We start from the raw sequence: 20,459 nt of genomic DNA, 5'->3' as shown, positions 1-20,459 counted from the left end.
AAGGGCTCGGCAAGGCCGGGGGAGATGTGCAGGGACGGCTGCGTCCCTGGCTTACAGCCCTCCTCCCCTCCTGCAGCGGGAAATCGAAGGCACCAGCAAGCTGAAGAGCGGGGCACGCCGGCGTGCAGGGCTGACCCTGAGACAGGCGTGCAATGGAGCAGCTCTGGGGTGGGGATGGGGCAGCCCCTCTTTTCCCTCCAGGACAAGTTGGGGCCCATTCTGTGCCCCCCCCCCGCTCATACCCAGGAGGGTCCCGCGGCCCTGCCAGCCCAGAGGAGAGGAGCTCAGAGGCATTGCTAAGCAAGCGCCGGGGGATCCTTGCGCCGGACCCAAGGGCATGCAGGGTGGGAGCCGGCACGCGAAGCGGATGGAGCAGGTAGGAGCGGGCACCGTCCCTGCGCCCCGCGTCGTCCCGGGCCGGCGGGTTGACGTCCTGCGGTCCCATCTGCATCGGGAGGACTGTCCTGCCGCGGTCCTGGCAGCTGCAGGGACGGTGCCGGTCACAGCGAGATGTCCGGCGTCGCCTGCAGGCTCTGCCCCGCAGCCCTTTTCTTGGCGCTGCCGCGGCCCTTGTCTGCACGCCGGTAAGGGTTGTTCCGCAGATCTGCGCCGGGAGAAAGCACGGAGGCTGGCTGAGCTGCGCCTGCCCGCCCCGGGACCCGGTCACCCCCCCCACCCAGGAGTCACCCCACTTGGGTACGAGGATGCTCGGGAGAAGCCCGACCCGCTGCACGCAGAGCCAGGAGGAGGAGCAGCGGCCACGAACAACCGCCCTGGGGGACCCTGTCCCTCGGCTCTTTCGGTGCCCAGCACCGTGTCGTGGGGCTGGGGCTGACGATGTGATGCTCCCAGGGCTGGCTTTCAGCACGGGGCAGAGTCCAGCCCATCTGCCACGCAGCCGGAGGTGACGATGGGCAAGAAACCCAGGAGGGTGGCAAGGTCTGGCAGCCCCTGCCTGCACCCTGCCCGAGCCCCGAGCCCGCCTGCCCCCACGTTACCTACAGAGGACTCTCCTCGTTGAAGCTCACGTCGCAGAAGAGCCGGGACGAGCGCTTGCCCGTCCGGGCCGTGAAAGGAACAGTTTTCAGAGCTGAGCAGAGCAATCCAGAGAGACAGCGAGGAAGAGGAGGAGGAGGGAGGAGGAAGAAGCAGAAGAAGAGGAAGAGCTATGAGACAGGGCAGAGAGCGCTCGGCAGCTTTGCCATGTGGGATGAGAAGGTGTTACAGGTGGGTTTGGTCGCCATGATGGGGCTTGGTGGCCCTCCGGCTCCAGGCTGTGACAGCCCCCCGCAGCCCCCCCCCAGCACCGAGGGTCTCCCCGCTGGCACCGGGTGCTGCAGGGGGGACGCCCGGCCGCTCACCTGAAATAACCTCTCACCTGAAATAACCTCTCACCTGAAATAACCTCTCACCTGAAATAATATCCTCGATAGCCCCGTCTTTTCCTTCGTAGATGAGAGGCTCCTTCACCATCTGCTTCTTCTTCAGCTCGGCGATCATGTCCATCTGCTGCCGCTTGGCTTTCTGGGTGGGCAGCTGCGGTTGGGGACAGTGCGGGATGAATGCCGTGGCCTCCCGCCGCACCCCAAAGGAGATGGGGTGCCCTCATCCTCATCCCCCGCTCAGCTCTCCCCCACCAGGACCTGTCTTGCCCTTCCCCAAGGGAGCCGGACACACGCGGGCACCCACCTCGGGCCGGTCCTCGCTGCCGGGGGGGCCGGATTCTGCCTCTTTGGCTGCGGCCTCTTGTTTCTTCCACAGCTCGATGTCCTGCTCCGCTTTCTTGGGAGAGGTGCAGGGAGGGTGCGCTGAGCCAGGGGGGTCCTGCCGCATGACCGCAGCCCCCCTTCCTCCCCTCGGCAGCCCCCAACCCAGCTCTGACCGCCCTGAGGGGCAGCACCGCGCCCCAGGGTCTCTCTGCCACACGAGCCCCGTCTCACGTGTGGCTTTTGCTGATTATTCCAAAGTGGGGTCAACCCCCCCCCAACCCCAGATGCCCTCCCAATGCCCAGAAACAGGGCACCCCCCCGTCCCCTCCTACCTTGTAGGCTCTGATGAAGCGCATGAACATGGGGAAGAAGGTGGTGGGGGGACTGGTCTTGGGGTTCTCCCCAAAGTACTCCACAGCCGACTCGTACGCCTCCTGCGGGCAGAGACACCCCGATCCAGCACCCCATCGCCCACCGTTTCCTTCCAGCCTCTCCCACCACGGCATCCCCGTCCGTATCCACCCCTGGCTCCTGGCTTTCCTGCTGGAGCCACGTCGCACCCGGAGCCTCTCCCATGGGGCAGAGGTCTGAGCATGGGGCACCCCGGGGTGTCCCCACATAGGACTGGGGGGCCCAATCCTGCCCCACAACCCCGCACTACCGCCAGCACCCACCTTGGCAGTTTTGCTGTCAGCCTGCAGCTTCTCCATCACCTCCGAGTTGACCTTGAGGAAGTCCTTGAGCACGGGGCTGTCGTCCTGCCGCATGAACTCCTTGCGGGTCAGCTCCATCCCCTGCTGCAGGCTCCGTACGTCCTGCAACACGCTGTCCAGGGACACTGCGGGGAGGGCGAGCGGCGCCGGGGTCAGGGCGGGCTCAGAGAGTTCCCGCACCAGGGCCGCAGCCTGCCGCGACCCCCCCAGCCCGGTGCCCGTGGGCGCTACCTGTGCCCGCCTTGTCGAGGAAGTGCAGCTCGGTGTGGAAGCCGGTCAGCTCAGGGTACTTCTCTGTGATCACCCGCACTAGGTAATGCAGCAGCGTTTGCTTGCGGTCTGTCGACTTCATCTCCAGCAGCTGGGAGAGAGCGGTGTCAACCCAACCCGCATCCCACCGCCCCACCTCACCCCTGCTCAGGGCAGGCTGTGGTGGCCCTCCATCCCCACGGCTGGTTCCCACATCCCTCCATCTCTCCATATCTGGTCTCTGCATCCTTCCAACCCCATGGCTAGTTCTTGTCTATCTCATCTCCACCCCTTTAGCTCCTCCCCATGCCTCTCCAACCCTGCAGATGGTCCCTTCATCCCTCCATCCCCACGACTGGTCCCTGCGTCCCTACAGCTGCTCCCGATGCCTCTCCAAACCCTACAGATGGTCCCTCCACCCCCACAGCTGAATCCCGTCCCTCCATCCCTATAGCTGGTCTTTGCATCCTTCCATCCCCACAGCAGGTTCCCGTGTCCCTCCGTCTCTCCAGCCGATCCCTTGTGTCCCTCTGTCCCCGCGCAGTGATGGTGCCGCCGTGCACCAGCACACCGGGCAGCCCGCTGCCGACCCTACCGCGTCCAGGCTCTGCAGCCGGAAGCCGTAGGCTGCCCCACGCTTGCTGCTGTTCATGTAGTTCCCAAAGGCCAGGACGATCTGTGGAGACACAACGGGTCGAGGACACGGCCCTGCAGGGATGGGCCACCCCGGGGCGGGGGGCACAGTGCCTACACGCCCCCTGCATGCACCCATCCCGTCCCGACGTCCCCCCCATCATGGCCACCGCACCCCAAACTCCTCACCTCGAGGATGTTGCGCAGTTTGCTGGAGGACTTGAGGGACATGGAGGCAGCGATGATGGCGTTGAGTTGCTGTGGGTGGGAGGAGAAGCGTGTGAGTCTCGGTGCAGGATGCCACCCCCCCACGGCCCCCCCAGCCACCCCGTTTCCGTCCCCTCCAACACCCACCGGCATGAGCAGCTGGGCTGTGTCGTTGAAGTTGCCCAGGAAGATCATGACGTTCATGCGCTCGACCAGGCGTGGGATCTTGCTGAAGCGGATCATGAACTGGTCTTCATCCGAGAGCTCCTCCAGCGACTGCTGCTCCCGCTCAAACTTCCCGATGAGCGTCCGCTCGTACTCGGTGGGCAGGAAGCGCAGCAACAGCTCCAGAAAGTCGAGGCTCAGGGCTTGCTGGTCATACCTGCAGGTGGTGGGAGACCCCCAGCGCAGTCAGACCCCCCCAGCAGGTCCCTCAACTCCCCGTCACCCTTGGCTGGTTCCCATCTTCCTCTGTACCCAGCTGGTCCCTGCATCCCTCCATCCCCATGGCTGGTCTCCATCCTCCTCCATCCCCATGGCTGGTTCCCTTCCTCCTCCATCCCCACGGCTGGTCCCTCCATCCCTCCATATCTCTTCCCTCCATCCCCACAGCTGGGTGCCATCACCCCTCCAACCCCAGCGCACCCTCTGCCTTCCCATCCCCTCGGCATAGCTGGGCTCCCGCCCGATCTTCTCCCATCAAGGAGGGGACACTCACGTCTCGATGGCTGTGCAGATGTCCTGGATGCTGCGGCCGCCCTTGCGGAGGGTGATGGCCAGGTTCTTGGCTCGGTTGGACTCCATGAGAGTGACCTTGCTGGGAGCCTTCTGCGTGGCCTTCACTTTGAGGGCACTGATGTCCAAGCCGGGACCCTGCGCCTTGGTCTTGAACTGCTCCTCAAAGTCACTCATGTCCAGCTCCTGTGGGGAGATTGGGCTGAGGGCACGGCGGGGAGGTGACACAGGACATCTGGGACGAGGATGGGGCCAGAGGACCGGGACAAGGAGGAGAAGAGTGAGAGGATGAGGATGGAGCAAGGGGACAAGGAGAGGGACAGGACAAGGGGACAGGGAGGGGGTAAGGAGGGGATGAGGGGACCAGAGGATGAAGGTGAAGAAGAAGACATGGACAGGATGTGAAGATGAGGATGGAGCAAAGAGACCAGGATGGGGGAACAGGAGAAGTACGGCAGGTCCCATGCTGTCCCTCTCCATGGTGCAGAGGAGCTGCTCCGACCTCCAGCAGCCACGTGAGACCACGGATGGGTGCAAGGTGGGCACGGGGGCAACCTCAGCACGGGTGAGGCATGGACTGGGGTTCTGGCCCAGCCAAGCACCCTGCGCCCGCACCCCATCCTCACCTGCAGCACCTTCTCGTCGTTGAGCTCGGTGAAGACGGTGCCGTCGATCTGGCTCGGCTTCAGTGCCACCCAGTTGAAGACGGGCATGCGAAACTTGGTCTGGATCGGCTTCTTCACCTTCACTGCGGGGTGACAGGGAAAGGCGGGGGGAATGTCACAGGGTGGGGGGGTCCCAAACCCACCCCGGGGTACCCCCAGCCCTCGCCCCGGGGATGTCCCCACCATCCCTGGGCCACACTCACCTGAACCACCAGCGCTGGGGAGGGCACCCGGCCCGGCTGGGAGCTCCCCACCGAGGGGTGGGGGGGGTGGAGGGGGGGGGGACGGGGCCCTCCAGCCCCCCCGGGGGCAGTGGCGGGGGTGGTGGCACTTGGGCACCCGGGAGCGGAGGGGCTGGGGGGGGTCCGGTGCCTGCGGGCAGCGGGGGTGCGGGGGGCAGCGGGGGGCCGGGCTCAGCCCCCGGCAGCGGCGGTGGGGGCGGAGGGGGGGAGGCCGGGGGGGCGGCGGGTGCTGGTGGGGGAGACGGGGCTGGGGCCGGAGCCGGAGCATCTGCAACGGAAAGAAGACGTGGGTGAGACGGTGGCACAGCAGGACGCGGTGCCACCGCCACGGTCCCTCTGCCACCGAGCGACTCTGCGTCCCTGGGCACAGCCCCGCGCCCCGCCTCGGCTTCTCCGCCCAGAGACACACTGCCACCACTCTGTGCGGGGCGTCCCCCCAGGAAGGGGACATCACGGGCTGCCACCACCCCCCCCCGCACCCCGGTACCTGTGCTGGCGGTGCTGATGGTGGTGGTGGCGGTGGTGGCCTCTCCGGTAACCACGGGGGCTGCCGGGGTTTCTATGACAACAGGGACGATTTCGATGGCGACATCTCCATCAGGCCCACGCAGGATCTGCACCAAGCCCTTCTCCTCCAGCTCCGCCAGCCGCCGCTCCAGCGCCAGCCGGTAGCACTCCTGGGGCTGCGGGGCCGGCGGGCTGGGGGGCCGCGGTGGGCTCAGCTGCTCCTGCAACAGTGACAAGCCCCGGCACGTCATCGGTGTCCCCCAGGCACCCTCTAACCCCCTGTCCCCCAGACACCCATCCCTTCCTCCAGCATCATAGCACCCATGGGTGCTCACCCGCAGCGCCTCCAGCTCCCGCCGCGCCTGGCTCAGCTGCTTCTCCAGCTCCGCTATCTTGGCCATGGAGTCGTTCTCCGCATCCTGCAGCTTCTCCGTCAACTGCGGGGGACGAGGTGACGTCGCTCAGCCCCATCCCCATCCCTCCCTCGGGGCTTGCGTCAGCAGCTCCTGCCCACGCGCCCGCGTCCCACCTGGTTGACGTGCTCCTGCAGCTCCTCCATGTGCTCCAGCACGGCTGTCTTGGTCTCTGAGTCCTCCAGCATGGCCCCCACATCGAAGACGTTGTCCAGGTAGGCTTGGATCTGCACCTGCAGCTTGTCGCTCTCGGTGAGACGGAGGGTCTGCCATGGGAGAGCCGGTGGCACCGTCACGGCCGGTGGCACCCCCCCCCAGCACCCACCCACCCCCAGTACCGGGGCGGTGCAGGATGACCCACCTCCAGGTAGTGGTCCAGCCCCAGGTGGGTGAATTCGTACTGCAGGAAGACGCGGAAGTTCATGTTCTCCACCGAGTGCACCACGATGTTGATGAACTGCATGCAGGCCACCTGCGGGACCAGGACAGGCTCAGCGCGGCCACCGGCGTGGCACGGTGGCACGGCAGTCCTTGGGGACACGGTGCCCCAGGGACTGCGCAGTGGATCGGTGGCCCTCAGGGACTCGGTGCCCCTGGGGAACGCGCGGTGGTTTCACAGCCCTGGGGACACGTGGACCTGGGGAAGGACCAGCGGCTCAGCAGCCCTTGGGGACACCATGTCCTGGGGACAGCGCGTTGGCTCAGCAGCCCTGGGGACATGGTGGCTGGGGGACAGCATGGTGGCTCAGAAGCCCTTGGGGACACACAATGCCCTGGGGACAGCACGGTGGCTTGACAGCCCTTGGGATGCAGCACCCTGGGGATGGACCAGCAGCTCTTGGGGACACAGCTTACTGGGGACACCACAACGGCTTGGCGTGGGGACACGGTTCCCTGGGGAGAGCAGAGCACCAGCGCCACCAGCCGCTCACCATGAAGTCAATGTTGGTGTCCTCGTTTCGGAAATACTCCATCAGCTTCTCGAAGCGGTTCTTCTCCCCGCAGACCTGGGGTGGGAGCAGGGGGCTGAGGGCCAGGAGGGACACGGCCAGGGTGGGCACCCAGGGGGTGGTGGGGCAGGAGGCACCCGCTGGTGACACCATCCCAACCCTGCTGGGTGCCACCCAGCACCCAGTCCAACTGGGACGTGGCCCTGAGGACACACGCTGGTGTGGGGACATCAAGCCCAACGGCTGGAGCATCCCAAAGTGAGTCACAGGATGGGGATTTTAGGATGGGGGATGCCCTGATGAGGCAGGGCTCTGCCACACATGGGGAAACTGAGGCACGAACCCAGCCAGAGCACGGGTGTCAGCACGAGGACCACGTGTCCCTGCTGGGGACTCACCTCCTTGAAGTTGTCGAAGGCGGCCAGGATGATGTCGTGGCCACCTCGGACCAGGCAGACGGCAGCCAGCAGCTCCAGCACCAGCGCCTTGGTCCTGTGGAGACATGGGGCACGAGGGGCTCGGGGACACGGGACAGGCGAGGGGACAGGGGGACAGAGGACAGGGGACGGGTCCTACCTGGCGTTCTTGTTATTGAGGCTCAGGGTGATCTCGTTGACACAGGCTGGGTGGTTCATCACCAGGCTGAAGCCAGACTTGGGGGGAAAAAGAGCATTAATGGGGTCGCGTGTCCTCCTGACCCACCCAGGGGTGCTCCAGGACCTTGGGACATCCCCACGCTACGTCCCCACCAGACAGAAGGTTGAGCAAAGACACCTCAGAACAAGGGGATGGAGAACAGGTCCCACCCCAAACCCTGCCCCCCGAAGATGGTCCCGCAGGGGCTGAAGGCTGTTGGGGACCCCCAGGTGGGTCCCTGAGGACATTGCCCTCTCCCACCTGGTAGTTCATGATGGCACGGAGACACATGATGCAGACGTGGACGTCGTCCTTCTGGCTGACGAGGCGGGAATTCCTCAGCGTCTTCCTGCTGTGCGAGGGGTTCAGCCTGGGCGGGCGAGAGGGCGGCTGAGCGGGGGCCGGGGGGGGCGGCCGGGGCCGGGAGCGGGGGTGCGCAGCACAAGCGGGGAGAGGGGGCAGCGCGTGGGTGGGTGGGTGGGGGGCAGCAGCTGGCGGGGGGACACACGACACACCAGGGGACCCGGGAGGTCACATCCCCACAGGAGAGACCCCCACGTCCGTCCCCTCAGGGCGGTGGGGTGACGGGGGGGGGGCAGTGGGCGGGTGGGCTGGAGGTTGGGTGCCCCTCGTGCGCACGGGTGGTCTCGGAGGCTCACCGGGGCGGGTAGGAGCTGCCGGGTGACCGGGGGCTACTGTCCCCATCGCTGCCCGGGGCGCTGCAGGGGACGCTGGGGTGGACGTGGCGGAGGAGGGTGTGGATGTGCTGGTTCGAGAGGCAGCAGCTGGAGGCGCGTTAGAGCCTGCAGGACAGGAGGGAGAAACGGGGCTCCCGCGTGGCCCCTGGCACACCCGGGCTGGGGGACACGGGGTGGGGGGGGTGGGACACCAGAGCCAGGCCCCCCTGCGGGTGCCACATCACTCCTGACCTGTCCCTGGGGCTGGGGGAGGAGGGGGGGGACGACACCCCGGTTCCTCCAGAGCTGCTGGCAGGCGGCAAGGGACCCCCGCGGTCCCTGAGGTGCCACGTTACGGCTCCCGGGGTGAGCCCTGGGGACCCCCCCTGCCCGCCTGGGACGCCCCGCGGGCACCATCCCCAGTGGCGGTGGCCAGCAGCGGGGCCCTGCCGGGGTGTCCCCGTCACGCCAGCACCCCGGGCCCGGCACCTACCGTCAGCGCGTCCCCCGGCAGCGTGCAAGAGAAGAGCGGGGTTAGAAGGGGGCTGCGGGGGCGAGGGTGCCAAGCGAGAGCCACCGGCCACCGGGACCAGCTACGGGGGGGCGCAGGCCCGTTCCTCCACCCCGGTTTTAAACCGGGGGGGGGGGGTTGGGGGGGATGCGATTTGCTCCCCCCCCCAAAATCTCAAGCATCTCCAATTTTTGCTTATTGATGGGTTGTGCCCAGAGCACCCCACAACGGTCACGGCACTGAGCTGGGGGGGGCTGATCCAGCCCGGCTCCCCGGCAGGGGTGACCCCTTGCGCACACACGGGGATGCGGCTTTGTGTGCGTGTGTGTGTCCCCCCCAAAAAAAAACCCCAGCGCCGGGGACCCATCTTTAGGACCAGGCCTGCATCTCCCTGCCAAGCCCCTCTCCGAGCGGGGGTGCAGCGAGGCAGAGAGCGGGAGGACACGGCACGGAGACGGGCAGGGGGCCGCGGGGGCCGCGGGACCACGCGTTACCTGACGGTGAGGTGCCGCACTTTGGAGGAGCCCTGGGTGGGGGACGAGGAGCTGCTTTTGCTCAGGTCCTCCAGCGACCGCTCCAGGACCTTGCCCTTGTCGGAGCCCGGGCTGCCGTTCTCGGCGCTCTCCATGTCGTACCTGGAGGCCCACGGGGACGCAGGGACGGGTGAGACGGGGCACCCCGATACGGGCAGGCACCCCCCACACACACACACACACGCACGCCCCCCGTGGGGTCCCCGGGGCTGGGGATGTCGGGGATGCGCTGCGCCGCCCCAGCCGTGGAGCATCCTTAGCTCTGTCACTGCGATGAGGGGGGAGAGCGACCCCCCCGGACCCCCCCAGCCCCTCCGAGTCCTGGGGGGGCCGCTCCCAGCCTTGGGGAAGGGGGACCCGCGGGGACGTACGCGACGGAGCACTGGGCGAAGGCGAGGTACTCCAGCAGCACGTCCAGTCCCTTGTTCTCCTCGTTGAGGAACTCCTGGACCCAGCTGGGAGGTGCAGGGGGTCAGTGGGCTCTGCCAGCCCCCCACGCCCCCCCCAAACCGCGGCGGAGCCACCCCCTGGCCCAAGGTCCCCAGCGAGGGTGGGGCAGGCTGGGGACACAAGGTGGCACGCGTCCCCGAGGCAGTGGGTGCCATGGGGGGGGGTCACCCCCGCCCCTGACACATGGGGGACACAGCCCCAGGGCTCCGTGGCCACCATGACAGCACAGCCTGGCCATGGGTGGTGGGACCACGGGCACCCACGGCTCAGCACCCACCACACCACGAGGGGCCAGGACACCCAGGGTGGGGATCAGGGTCCGTCCTGGCACCCAGGGGGTACCAGATGGCCAAGATGGGGATCGGGTCCTGCAGCACCCATGGCACAGCTGGCTGCTTCAGCACCCCTGTCCTCACATCAGAGCCACCCCAGAAGGGCAGGATGAGGCCACCAGCCTCCACGCTCTCCTGTCACCCCCATGGCCAGAAGCCACCGCCACGCCAGTCCCTGTCCCAGCGATACCGGGGACAGCAGCGGCGGCTGGGTGACAACGAGGACACCCCCATCCTTACCCGATGTAGTTGGTCCTCAAGGAAATCTCCAGCTCCCGGAGCACCTGCGTCGACTCCTGCACTCGCCTCTTGAACTGTGGGACGGGGAGAGCCGTTGGCACCGTCCCCACGCCCAGCCCAGGACGGGGAAAAGGGGTGCAAGGGGGAGCCCTCACCTTCCTGCTTACGCCACCCGTGTCCAAGTAGCTCTTCAGCTTCTGGATGTAGGCGGACGGTGGGTTTTTCACCTGGAAACGCTCCTACAAACCCCGGAGAGAGGCTGAAACTGGGTCACCCACCCACGGCACGGGGACATGCCACCATCCCCGCAGAAGCCACTGTGCCCCTGTCCCCACCCCGATGTTTAATGGGGTTAATAAGGCGCCGTATCGCCGTATCGGCTTGATGCTCACGCCGCGAGTGGCACTTGGGGACAGGGACGGCACCGGGGACGCCGTGACACCCGGACCTCACCTGGTCACAGATGAGCTCCCACTTCTTCTCGTTGTCGTACTGGTTGAGCAGCTTCATCTTGTCCGGGGGCAGGTTCATGGAGTTCTGCGGGGTGAAGGGTGTCAGGACTGGGGGGGGTCACCCCCAAAACCACCCCCCCGGGGCTGTAGCAGCCGCTGCTCGCCCAACGCTGGGTGTCCTTGCTCAGCAGTGGGAGGTTGGGGACACCGGTGGGAGGAGGGGGACACCACCATTCCCGGATGATAGCATCCCACCAGCCATGGACCCGTCAGCAACGTCCCCACCTGGGGGTCCCTGAGGTGGAGGGCAGGGGGTGTTAGTGGGGTACAGGAGGAAAAACCGGACCCATCCATCTGTGTCATGAGTGCACAACGCTCCCGGCCTCAGCCAGCCCAGTCCCGGCAGAGCCACTTGGGGTGAGGGACGGGGGACACGGGCTGGTGACATGGCTAAGGAACCCGGCAGTCTGGGCCCTGCTCAAGGGTGACCGTCACCTCTGGGTCCTCCCCTGCTGCCGTGGGCGCATGACGAGCCCAGCTGGTGAAATCAGAGTTTCTTTAGAGACACGATGTCAGAGCAAGGTCTGGTGTGTCACCATGTCCCTCTGCGAGCCACTGTTGCACAACCCCCACCACCACCCCACCCCACCCCCAGGACCACCCCGGCAGGACGTGACGTGGTTTCCGCTCTCCGAACGGCACGAGGCGGCTGCCGAAACCGCGCCACGGCCGGGGGCTCGGGGAGGCCCCAGGTGCGGTTTCTGCCTCTGGGGTGCTCAGGGACCCCAAGGGACACCGCGGGATGGCCGGCAGAGCCTTTAACAGGGCACCCACCACGGCCTGGGTCACACTGGGAGCGCAGCTTGCGTCACGGCCGATTTAATTGCCCAAAAGACCCATTTCTTGGTGATCTGGTCCCCGAGGGAAGAGCAGGAGCTGAGGCAGCCGCTCGCCTGGAGAGCGCAGGCAAGCTGGCACGATGGCTCGTGGAGGCGATGCACAGCCCCAAGGCGCCCTTCACCTCCAGTTTTGGGGTTCCCTGATGCTGAGGATGAGGATGTGGGGTGCATTGCATCCCTGGAACACCCAGGTCCTCGGGGAAAAGGCATCTCACAGGGGTTTGGTTGCCCACAGAGGGGTAGGTCCGTGAGGAGAGGTGCCACAGTGGCGGGCAGGAGCAGAAGCCTCGCCGCACATCGCCACCAAGGACCTGTCAAGCCGCTTTCACAGGAAGCCAAAACCAGGAGACGTGGGTGGAGAGGAACCAGCGCTCAGCTGGATTTGTCCAGGAGACGGCTCGCACGGACAGCTGGACAGGAAGGGCAAAATCAGGCCGCAGGGTCAGAAATAGCCTCATTGCGAAGCTGCCGGGGCTGCGCTGGAGCTGCCGGGTGGGTCTCGGGATGGGCAAGGCAGCAGCAGCCCCCAGATGTCCCCTTTGCCAGGGAGACCCATCTTTGTGGTCCCAAAGATGCCATCCTTGGGATGGATGAGACCCTCCAGGAGGGTCAGACCAAGGGACAGGGCTGTGCTGAGAGGGACCACGCATCCAAACACCCCACCCAGAGCTCCAGCAGCACTCGTGGCACCCTCTGTGGGACACTCCGTTGGGTGCCCTCAGCAGGGAGGGGATGGTGGCACCCGCCACGTGGACCACCTCTTCCAGGGACCACGTGCGGGACCTGGGAAAACCAGGACCGAGCGTCACCGGCGGGACGGGACCTCCCGTGGGCCCCCCGCCACGGGGATGCAGATGGGGCAGGGGGATGCTGGGGATGTCTCTGTGGAGGTGGCTCTGCCACCGAGCCCCGTGGTCCCCTCCTTGTGAACAGGGCTGGGCCGGGTGGCAGGATGTGGCACAGTTTGGGTACAAACTGGGTGGTGGCTGCGTCCTGCCGCGGCGCGGGGCGGGCACGTGGTGCTGGGGGGGAGGAAGTGGCTCCGCTGTGGTCCCTGGCGTCAGCCGGCAGCACGAAGAAACCGGTTCTCATTTCCTGCCGGGGAGGGGGGCCCGGTACTGCGGGAGGTGTGGGGCAGGGCGGGAGGTGTGGGGCCCGGTGGGAAACACGGGGCAGGGAGCGGCTGAGCACCCCAGAGGTGGCAGAGGAAGGACTTAGTCCTCCTCCTCTTCCTCCTTGGGGGACAAGGATGGAAGGGCCACGAGGACTTGGCCCCAGCAGCGACGTCCCACCTCCCGTCATCCAGCACCCAGCGCCCAGCACCCTCATCCCGCCCCATCCTCCTCTCCCAGCCTGCCAGCAGCGCCACAGCCCACCGTGTTACCGAGCGGGTGCCACCAAACGTGCGTGTGTGTCCCCCAGCCCTCCTGCGACACGAGGTGCCACGGGGCCCACGGCGCCATCCTGCCCATGCCCAGCGCCAGGGTGCAGCCGGCTGGGGCCCCCCATCTCAGCCGACGCTGGCGGCGGGGTTGAGTCAGGCTTTACTCTACACCTAAAACTAAGACCGGGGGGAAGCAAAGCAGCACCTACATCATTTTCCGGTACGAAAAGACCTTTTCGTGTCGCAGCACCCACAGCGCTGGGGCCGGCAGGAGGACGGAGCTATTTTGGGCGTCAGACACCTTCTTTTTGTTCCGCACGCAAGCAGGCAGAGCCGAGCGGAGCCAGGCCCTGCACCAAAACCCAGCACAAAAAAATTCAAAGCATCCTTTATGGATGCGTTTGCTTTGCAAAACACCGACGGGCTCAAGCGAAACACAGGCTGAACCCAGCGAGTGTCATTCCTGGGGCACGTGGGGGACGCGCGTCCACGGAGTGGGGATAGAAAGCCCCGGTGGCACGTGGCACGGGAGAGCATCCCGGTTCGGACATCGGGTACTGACCCTGCTCGCCATAGGGAAAGGGTTGGAGCAGCCCTGAGATGGCGGTTTAGGAGCTTCCACCGAGCGTTTGGCCACGGGAAGGACTAACGTCACCGCGTGCCCGGGCTGGCGGCTGAGGGACCACGCCACTCCCAGGATGTCCCATCCCTGGTGGCCACGGAGCACGATGCTCCCACCCAAGGGGGGTTGGGACATGCCCAGCCCCGCAGTGCCAGCCGTCCCCTCCAGTGACGCTGACCACCACCGGATCCATCCTCCTGCCTCTCCCCGAGGCTCAGCGCCGGGCACCCAGCAGGATCGGCCCCACCCAGGGCTCTCCCAACCTCCTGCGTGCAGCAAGCTGGGCTGGGCGACGCTCCCAGGACCGGCTCATCCCACCAGCGAGTCCTTGGGTCAGGCCAGGTCCCAAACCCACCACATCCCAGGGAGGGGACAAGCCGGTGGAGGAGCACACGGGTTCCTGCCGATGGCCAGATCCTGCCGCAAGGGTGGCGAGGAGCACGCTAAGGGATGTGCGGCCGCTACCGCCTGCTGCTCCCGGCTCTATTTTAAGAACAAGCAGAAGCTGCTCTCAGCGCAGGCTGGGGAGAAGAGCCTGATCCAGCCACCGTGTCCGCATCCCCGCCGGGTGCCCGCCCGCCCACCCTGCGCCCGCGCGCGGGGGGATCCCTGCGCAGGGACATTCTCCTGAGTCAGGCAGGGACAGATCCAGTCACCCGGGGGGTTCCCAGCGCCGGGATGCTCCCCTCATTCGGCCACGGCCTGATCCAGCGCCGCACGGCAGCTCGCAGGCCGCTTCCCTTCCTCTCGAGGGCACACGTCATCCGTGGGGACGCCCCACCGCAGCCCCGCGGCACCCAGCCAGACCCGGCCACCGTGGGCCACCGGCCCGGGGACGCATCCAGCAGAAAGCGGAGCATCAGTTTTCTTTCCCGGTTGAGCTGAGGCCGACACCACGGCTGGAGCTCACTGGTGACCGGTCCCGCCGGCAGGGCCAACAGCACATCTGCAAACATCTGCAAACATCTGCAGCAGTGACGTTTGACGCTCTCTTCCCCAGATCCCGGGAGAAGCAGCAGCAAAGCCCTCGCCAGCAAAACCTCTGTCCCCGTCAGCCACCGTCCCCAAGGCTCCAGCCGAACCCCCCCAGCTATTTTCAGCTTCACCTTCGCCTCACCTCACAATTTCATGCAGATATTCTCGATTGCTACCTCTTGACATGCAAAGGGGGGGAAAAAAAATCCCGACTGCTCCAAGCGGGAGCATCCCAGCATCCCCGTCCCAGCAGCAAAGATGTGCCCTTTCCTCCACGCCATCCCAAAAAGCCACCTCGGCGCATCCCAAACCACTTGGCGTGGGGACAACCCTCCCGCCGCTCTGCCAGAACGGCATCTGCCACAGTGCCCCAGCTGGGAAGAAGCCAACTTGGGGGGAAAAAACCCTAAATCCCCCATTTCTCGGCAGGTGGCGGGTTTATCCATCCCCTTCCCGGTGGTAGTTTGGATCCCCCAGATTCCACCGCTGGCTTTTCTGCCAGGCTTTGCCCCACCAGCTCTCCCAGTTTGAGATGTCCAGACCAAAACTGGTTCATGCCAACGTGTTCTCACAGCATCACCGTAACCACGGTAACATGCCGGATCCGGATCGCACCCCGTCGGGAGATTCCCAACCCATCACCTCCGGCTCCATCACTGACCTCACAAGCTCAGGAGGTGGAAAAATTGAATCCTGAGTCAACGAAAGTGGTTGGGGTGGGTGAGGGTGGAGGAAACCTCTGTCCCCGTGTCCCCCCCCTTCCCGGGGGTCCCACCGGGGGACGAGAAGGGGGAAGGGAACCTGCGAAAGGAGGAAGCGAGATTGGGACAGCCGATTTCACAAGACGCCTGGTTCCTGTCTGGCCAAAGCACGGCCCCCCGCGTCCCCCGACTCCCCGGAAGGGCCTTCCCTCGGGACGGAGGAGGTGCGGGGGGCGGTGAGGATCTGGAGCAGCGCCTTCCCCCTTTTTTCGATCGTTTTTTTCGGTTTAGGATTTCCAACCTCCCACCACCCAACCAGGCGGAAAGCGCCATTTCCTGAGGCCTCACAGCAACAGTGCAGCGGAAGCACCCCAAGGTCCTCGGCCGCCCATCTTCTCCTGCCACCGTCGCTGCGGCACCCAGGCGCCATCACGGGCGCCACCAGCCAGCTCGGCCACCCGCCACCCTCCACACCCCAGCCCGGTGACGGTCATCCCACGGCAAAGCCCCCTCCTCGGGGATTTCAGAGGTCCCACATGGATCCCCGCCTTGCAAAGCCCTTTGCCATCATCCCCCCGCGGCCGCGCTGAGCCAGAGCCGGTGCTGCCGACGGCGGTGAAGCGGCGGCAGCTCCGGCTGCGATGGCCGTCCCCAAATAATCCTCTTATAAATTCCACGAGATAAAAAAAATAGCTTCCAAATAATTTGGGCTCGGGGCTGGGATGGTGGATCCCACCAGGTAGATCCCAGCGTATCGGCATCCATCGGAGCTTTTGCCCCCAGCCGCTCCTGGCATGGGGTCGGCAAACGGGCTCCATCTCCTGCCCGGGGACCAAGGGATTAAAGCAGCGAATTTTTCCCCCGCTCCCAGCCTGACCCTCTGCCACGGAGCATTTTTGGGGAGGGTACGGATATGGGATGGAGCTGGCCACGGCTCCTGCGGTGAGGACTCGACGCGAAGGTCACGGCCGGCCGGCCCCGCTCAAGGACGGAGGGGAGCGAGCGGGAGCTGATCTCCGGCAGCTCCGAGCGTTTCAAGGAGCTGCCATCCCATGGGAACTCGGTTTTGGCATCACCCGCTGCTCACCCCACGGTGGGAGCCGGGGAGGTCGGGAGTGATGCTGGCGGTTTTCCACGGGGGGAAAAACAGCATCGGGGAGGAGGAGGAGGAGGTGAGCCGAACGCTTTGACATCCGCAGCACCGGCTGTCTGCAGCATGCTGCCGGCTCCGGGCCCTGCCGCCGGCTCCTCGCCATGGCGGAGCGTCCCCGCGAGCTGGGGTCACCCCAACAGTTTGGGGCTGGATCCCCCCCCCCCCCACCCCACCCCACCCCGAGAGCAGCGGGGAGGCAGCGCCGGGGGTGTGGGGCATCCCCCGGGCAGGGTCGAGCATCCCCGTGAGTAACGGGGCGGGAGAGCAAAAATTACTATTAATGATAAAAAAAATAATCAATAGCATGACAGAATAATAAAATATTCTCGTAAGAATTAAGCCAGTACCGATACAGTAACGACGGTGATGCTGCTGATCGGAAGACGCCCGGGCAGGGTTTCGGGGCTCCCCCCCAGCAGGGGTGCCCCCCCCAGCCCCCCCCTCTCCCCGAGCCCCCCCACTCACCAGGACGCGGCCGAAGCGCTCCTCCAGCTCGGCGGGGCCGGGCATGGGCTGCCGGGGGGGCGGCGGGGCGGCGGCGGCGCTCGGGGGGGGCACGGGCAGGCGGGTGTCGCGGCTCTCCCGCCCCCCAGCCCCCCCCTCCATGCCCCCGGCCGCGTTGCCCATGGCCGGGGTGCGGGAGCGGTCGGGTCTCGGCTGGAAGCGTCGGGGTTCGGGTCGGGAGTTTTGGGGTGGCTTGTTCGGGGGGGGGGCGGTTTTTTTGCCTGCCCCCCCTCCCCTCCCCTTCCCCTCCCCTTCCCCTCCTTCTCCGCTGCTGCTCCTCGCCGTTTGCAACTTCTCCGGGGCGTTATCGGGCTGTAACCGCCTCCCCCCCCCCCGCCCCGGCGGGCTGGGCCCTGCCGCGCCCCGGCCCCGCAGCCGGGAGGAGACTCCGGCACCTGCTGCCCGCGCGGGGCCCGGCGCTGCCGGGGGGGGTTGGCTGCTGCACCCGCCCCCCGCCGGCTGCCTGGCTCCAGCCCGCCTTACTGCATCCTAACCGGGCTGGTTTGAAGTTGTACAGTATTTTCTCTTATTTTTTTTAAAAAAAATTTAATTCTTTTATCTTAATTTATTTTTTAATTTATTTTTATTTTATCTTAATTTTTTTGAATTTTTAATTATTCTATTTTATTTATCTTAATTTATTTTAATTTTTTATTTTTTATTTTAATTTAATTTATTTGCTTTAATTTATTTTAATGTGACTTTTTATTTATTATTTTAATTTTCCTGTAATATTCTTTTATTTTAATATTAATTTTTATTTTTACATTTACTTTCATTTTAATTTATTTCATTTTTGCATTTCAATTTTATTTTCTCTATTTTTTAATGTAGGCATTTATTATTTTACTGTGTTGTTTTATTTTAGGCTATTATTTTATTTAATTATTATTTCATTTTATTATTTATTTTATTTTGAATTTCAATTTTTATTTTATTATTGATTTTACTTTTTTTAATCCTATTTATTTCTTTTATTTTATTACTTATTTACCTTTAGGATTTTATTATTTTATTTTATTTTATTTTATTTTTTAAGGGGCAGATGGGAGCAAAGAGGGCAGCCAGGAGGTGTTGGGGTCCCTCCCCTCTTCCCCTCTCTCCCCACCTTGGCCACCACAGGAATGAGAGCTCAGGCTGAGCAAACTCAGTGCATCCCTGGGCAGGGGACCTCCAGAGCGTGTGACACCGGGTCTGGGGGGGTCCCCCCGGGTGGGGACACATACCCAGTGCCAGGGCTGGCACGGTGTGGGCAGGGACGGCCCCGCCAGGAGCGACAGATCCTGATGGCCCAGGATGCTCCTGCCTTGCCGCCGGGCCGGGACAAAGCCAGACGAGCAGAACCACATCACCCAAGGGTGTCAAGGGTGGGGGGCATGCGGGGATGGAGCCGGTGTTGGCGTCCGCGCTCCCTGCCGGCTCTCCTCGGGGAGCCGCAGCACCCGTCACCCGCCGCAGAGCATCCTCCGTGCGCGGAGGTGTGGTGGGAGCAACTCCTGCCCGCTCCCTGCCTGCGCAGAGCAAGGCATCTCCCCACGGCTCCTCCCGCGCCGGCGTCAATCACTGTAGCTCGGAATCGCTGCCAGGACACGAAGCACATTATTCTGCTGAGATTTGGTGAGATTCGGCAAAATTTACTGAGATTCGGTGAGATATGGCGAGATTCGGCGAGATTCGGCAAGATTTGTTGACATTTGCTGAAATTTAAGATTCAAGGAGACATCTGCTGAGGGATGGGTGGAGGACAGATCCAGATGGCAGAGGACAGATCCAGATGACATCCTGGAACCCCCAGGATCCACCGTGGTCCGGACCCCCCCCCATGCAGCCCCAGAGTCAGACACCAGCGTTACCGCATCCGTCTGGCTCTCGCGGCATTTCCTGTTCGGCAAGACCTGCCGAGGTGTCGGGGCAAGGCACCGCAGAGACCGGGGGAACGCGATGGACCTGTTCTTCCAACCTCTCCCGTCCTCTGCAAACCCCAAATCCCGGCCCCGGGGACGTGCGACGCCAGCAGGCAGCTGCCACTGATTCCCGAGCTGCCCTCGGCGTGATGCTGCGCCCTCCCCGTCATCGTCTCCGGGGGGTTGGGAGGTCAGAGAGGAGCCGCGGGCGGCTCAGCGGCACCGAAATTGGGGTCACCCACATTTGAGTTCGTTCTGATTTTCCAAAGCTCAGTCTTGCAGTCAAAATCTCTTCATTTCATTAAATATTTCTGCATTTCATGAAGTATGTTGCATTTAATTCCCTAAGATCCCAGTTTTTAAGGGAAGGTATTGTGACCCTCCGCGGGGACGGAGTCTGCCACCCTGATGCCATCCCAGAGGTGTGCCCAGGAGGGCAGATGTCACCAGCACCATGTCTGAGGACCAGGGCTTTCACCCAGAGCTGTCCCGTGCCGGGGACGGGCTCTGCTATGGAGCAGGAGGTCCTTCTGGGTCCCACCACGCTCATCCTGCCCACATGCCGAGGTCAAACCTACGTGCTGTCGGAGCACCCATGTTTGTGCTGGCAACTCCTTCCTGACCACAGCTGGAATAGGGTGCAAGGGTTGGGATCCCAGCTGGGGGTGAAGGCCAGGAGTGGAGACCCCCACGCAGGAGACCTGGTGTGGACCGAGCCCCGTGGGAGATGGGTGCTAGGTCAGGTCCCAGGCTGCCTGCTGGGTCAGGCAGAGCCAGGCTTTGATCTCAAAGGTGCCACCAGGTCCCTCCTGACTCAGGGTGAGATGTCCCATGTCAAGGGCAAGTGCGATCAGAGCAGCAGGCAGGGTTGAGCAGGATGGGATTGACATGAGGAACAGTGGTGGCTCTCCATCACCAGGAGAAGCAGGGACAAGGCCAATGGTACCATCTCCTGGCCACAGGGAGGGCTGCGATGGTGGGATGAAGGCCGTGAAAGCAGGACATGAAATGGGGGACTGAGGACTGAGTTTGTGGCCCCATTTGCACAGGGAGGTGTTTCAGGAGGGATTTAGGGTTGTGCTGATCCTCATGGGCAAGGTACCGAGCTGCAAAGAGGGAGCCCAGCCCTGTTTTTTGGAGTGCTGGAGGTCCTTGGTGCAGGTTGGACACGGCTGCACTTGCACTAGTACAAGGAGGACAAGGTGGAGGAGCGTCCTGCTCATCCCTCATCTCAATCTCAGAGATGGTAGACCAGCCGGAGTGCCTGCGGTCCCTTGGTTGGGGGACTTCATGGCTCTTATCTGCTCTTCTCTTGGGCCAGCCCTGCACAACTCACCCCGGATGCTGCACCTTGGGCTGATGGTTGTTGAGGTCCTGTGACCAGGAAGAGCCTCCTGACCTCCCCCCAGAGCCTGGCCGGGACCTGGCCATGCCCTTTGGGAGGAGAGGACACCCTGCTTCGC

The 20,459-nt window shown here is 64.3% G+C and overlaps 1 protein-coding gene across 1 annotated transcript; it reads right to left on the bottom strand.

The window, feature by feature from the left end:
- Positions 1-367: 367 nt before the first annotated feature.
- FMNL1 (formin like 1) lies at positions 368-17,235 on the bottom strand. Its single transcript, XM_075775510.1, is given in 27 exon segments — positions 368-604; positions 1,413-1,536; positions 1,690-1,782; positions 2,042-2,143; positions 2,384-2,547; positions 2,654-2,783; positions 3,267-3,347; positions 3,494-3,562; positions 3,659-3,893; positions 4,230-4,432; positions 4,873-4,994; positions 5,115-5,193; positions 5,195-5,421; positions 5,641-5,881; positions 5,996-6,097; positions 6,190-6,339; positions 6,435-6,545; positions 7,006-7,080; positions 7,422-7,515; positions 7,600-7,676; positions 7,921-8,029; positions 9,342-9,482; positions 9,752-9,835; positions 10,403-10,476; positions 10,558-10,641; positions 10,856-10,939; positions 17,054-17,235. Coding segments are annotated over 27 exon segments (3,321 nt in total). The 5' UTR covers positions 17,216-17,235; the 3' UTR covers positions 368-500.
- Positions 17,236-20,459: the final 3,224 nt, after the last annotated feature.

The sequence above is a fragment of the Balearica regulorum genome, chromosome 24 (assembly GCF_011004875.1).
Source record: "Balearica regulorum gibbericeps isolate bBalReg1 chromosome 24, bBalReg1.pri, whole genome shotgun sequence".
NCBI classification, from domain to species: domain Eukaryota; kingdom Metazoa; phylum Chordata; class Aves; order Gruiformes; family Gruidae; genus Balearica; species Balearica regulorum.
Note: the sequence above shows the minus strand (reverse complement) of the source record. Positions and strands in the feature narration are given on the sequence as shown.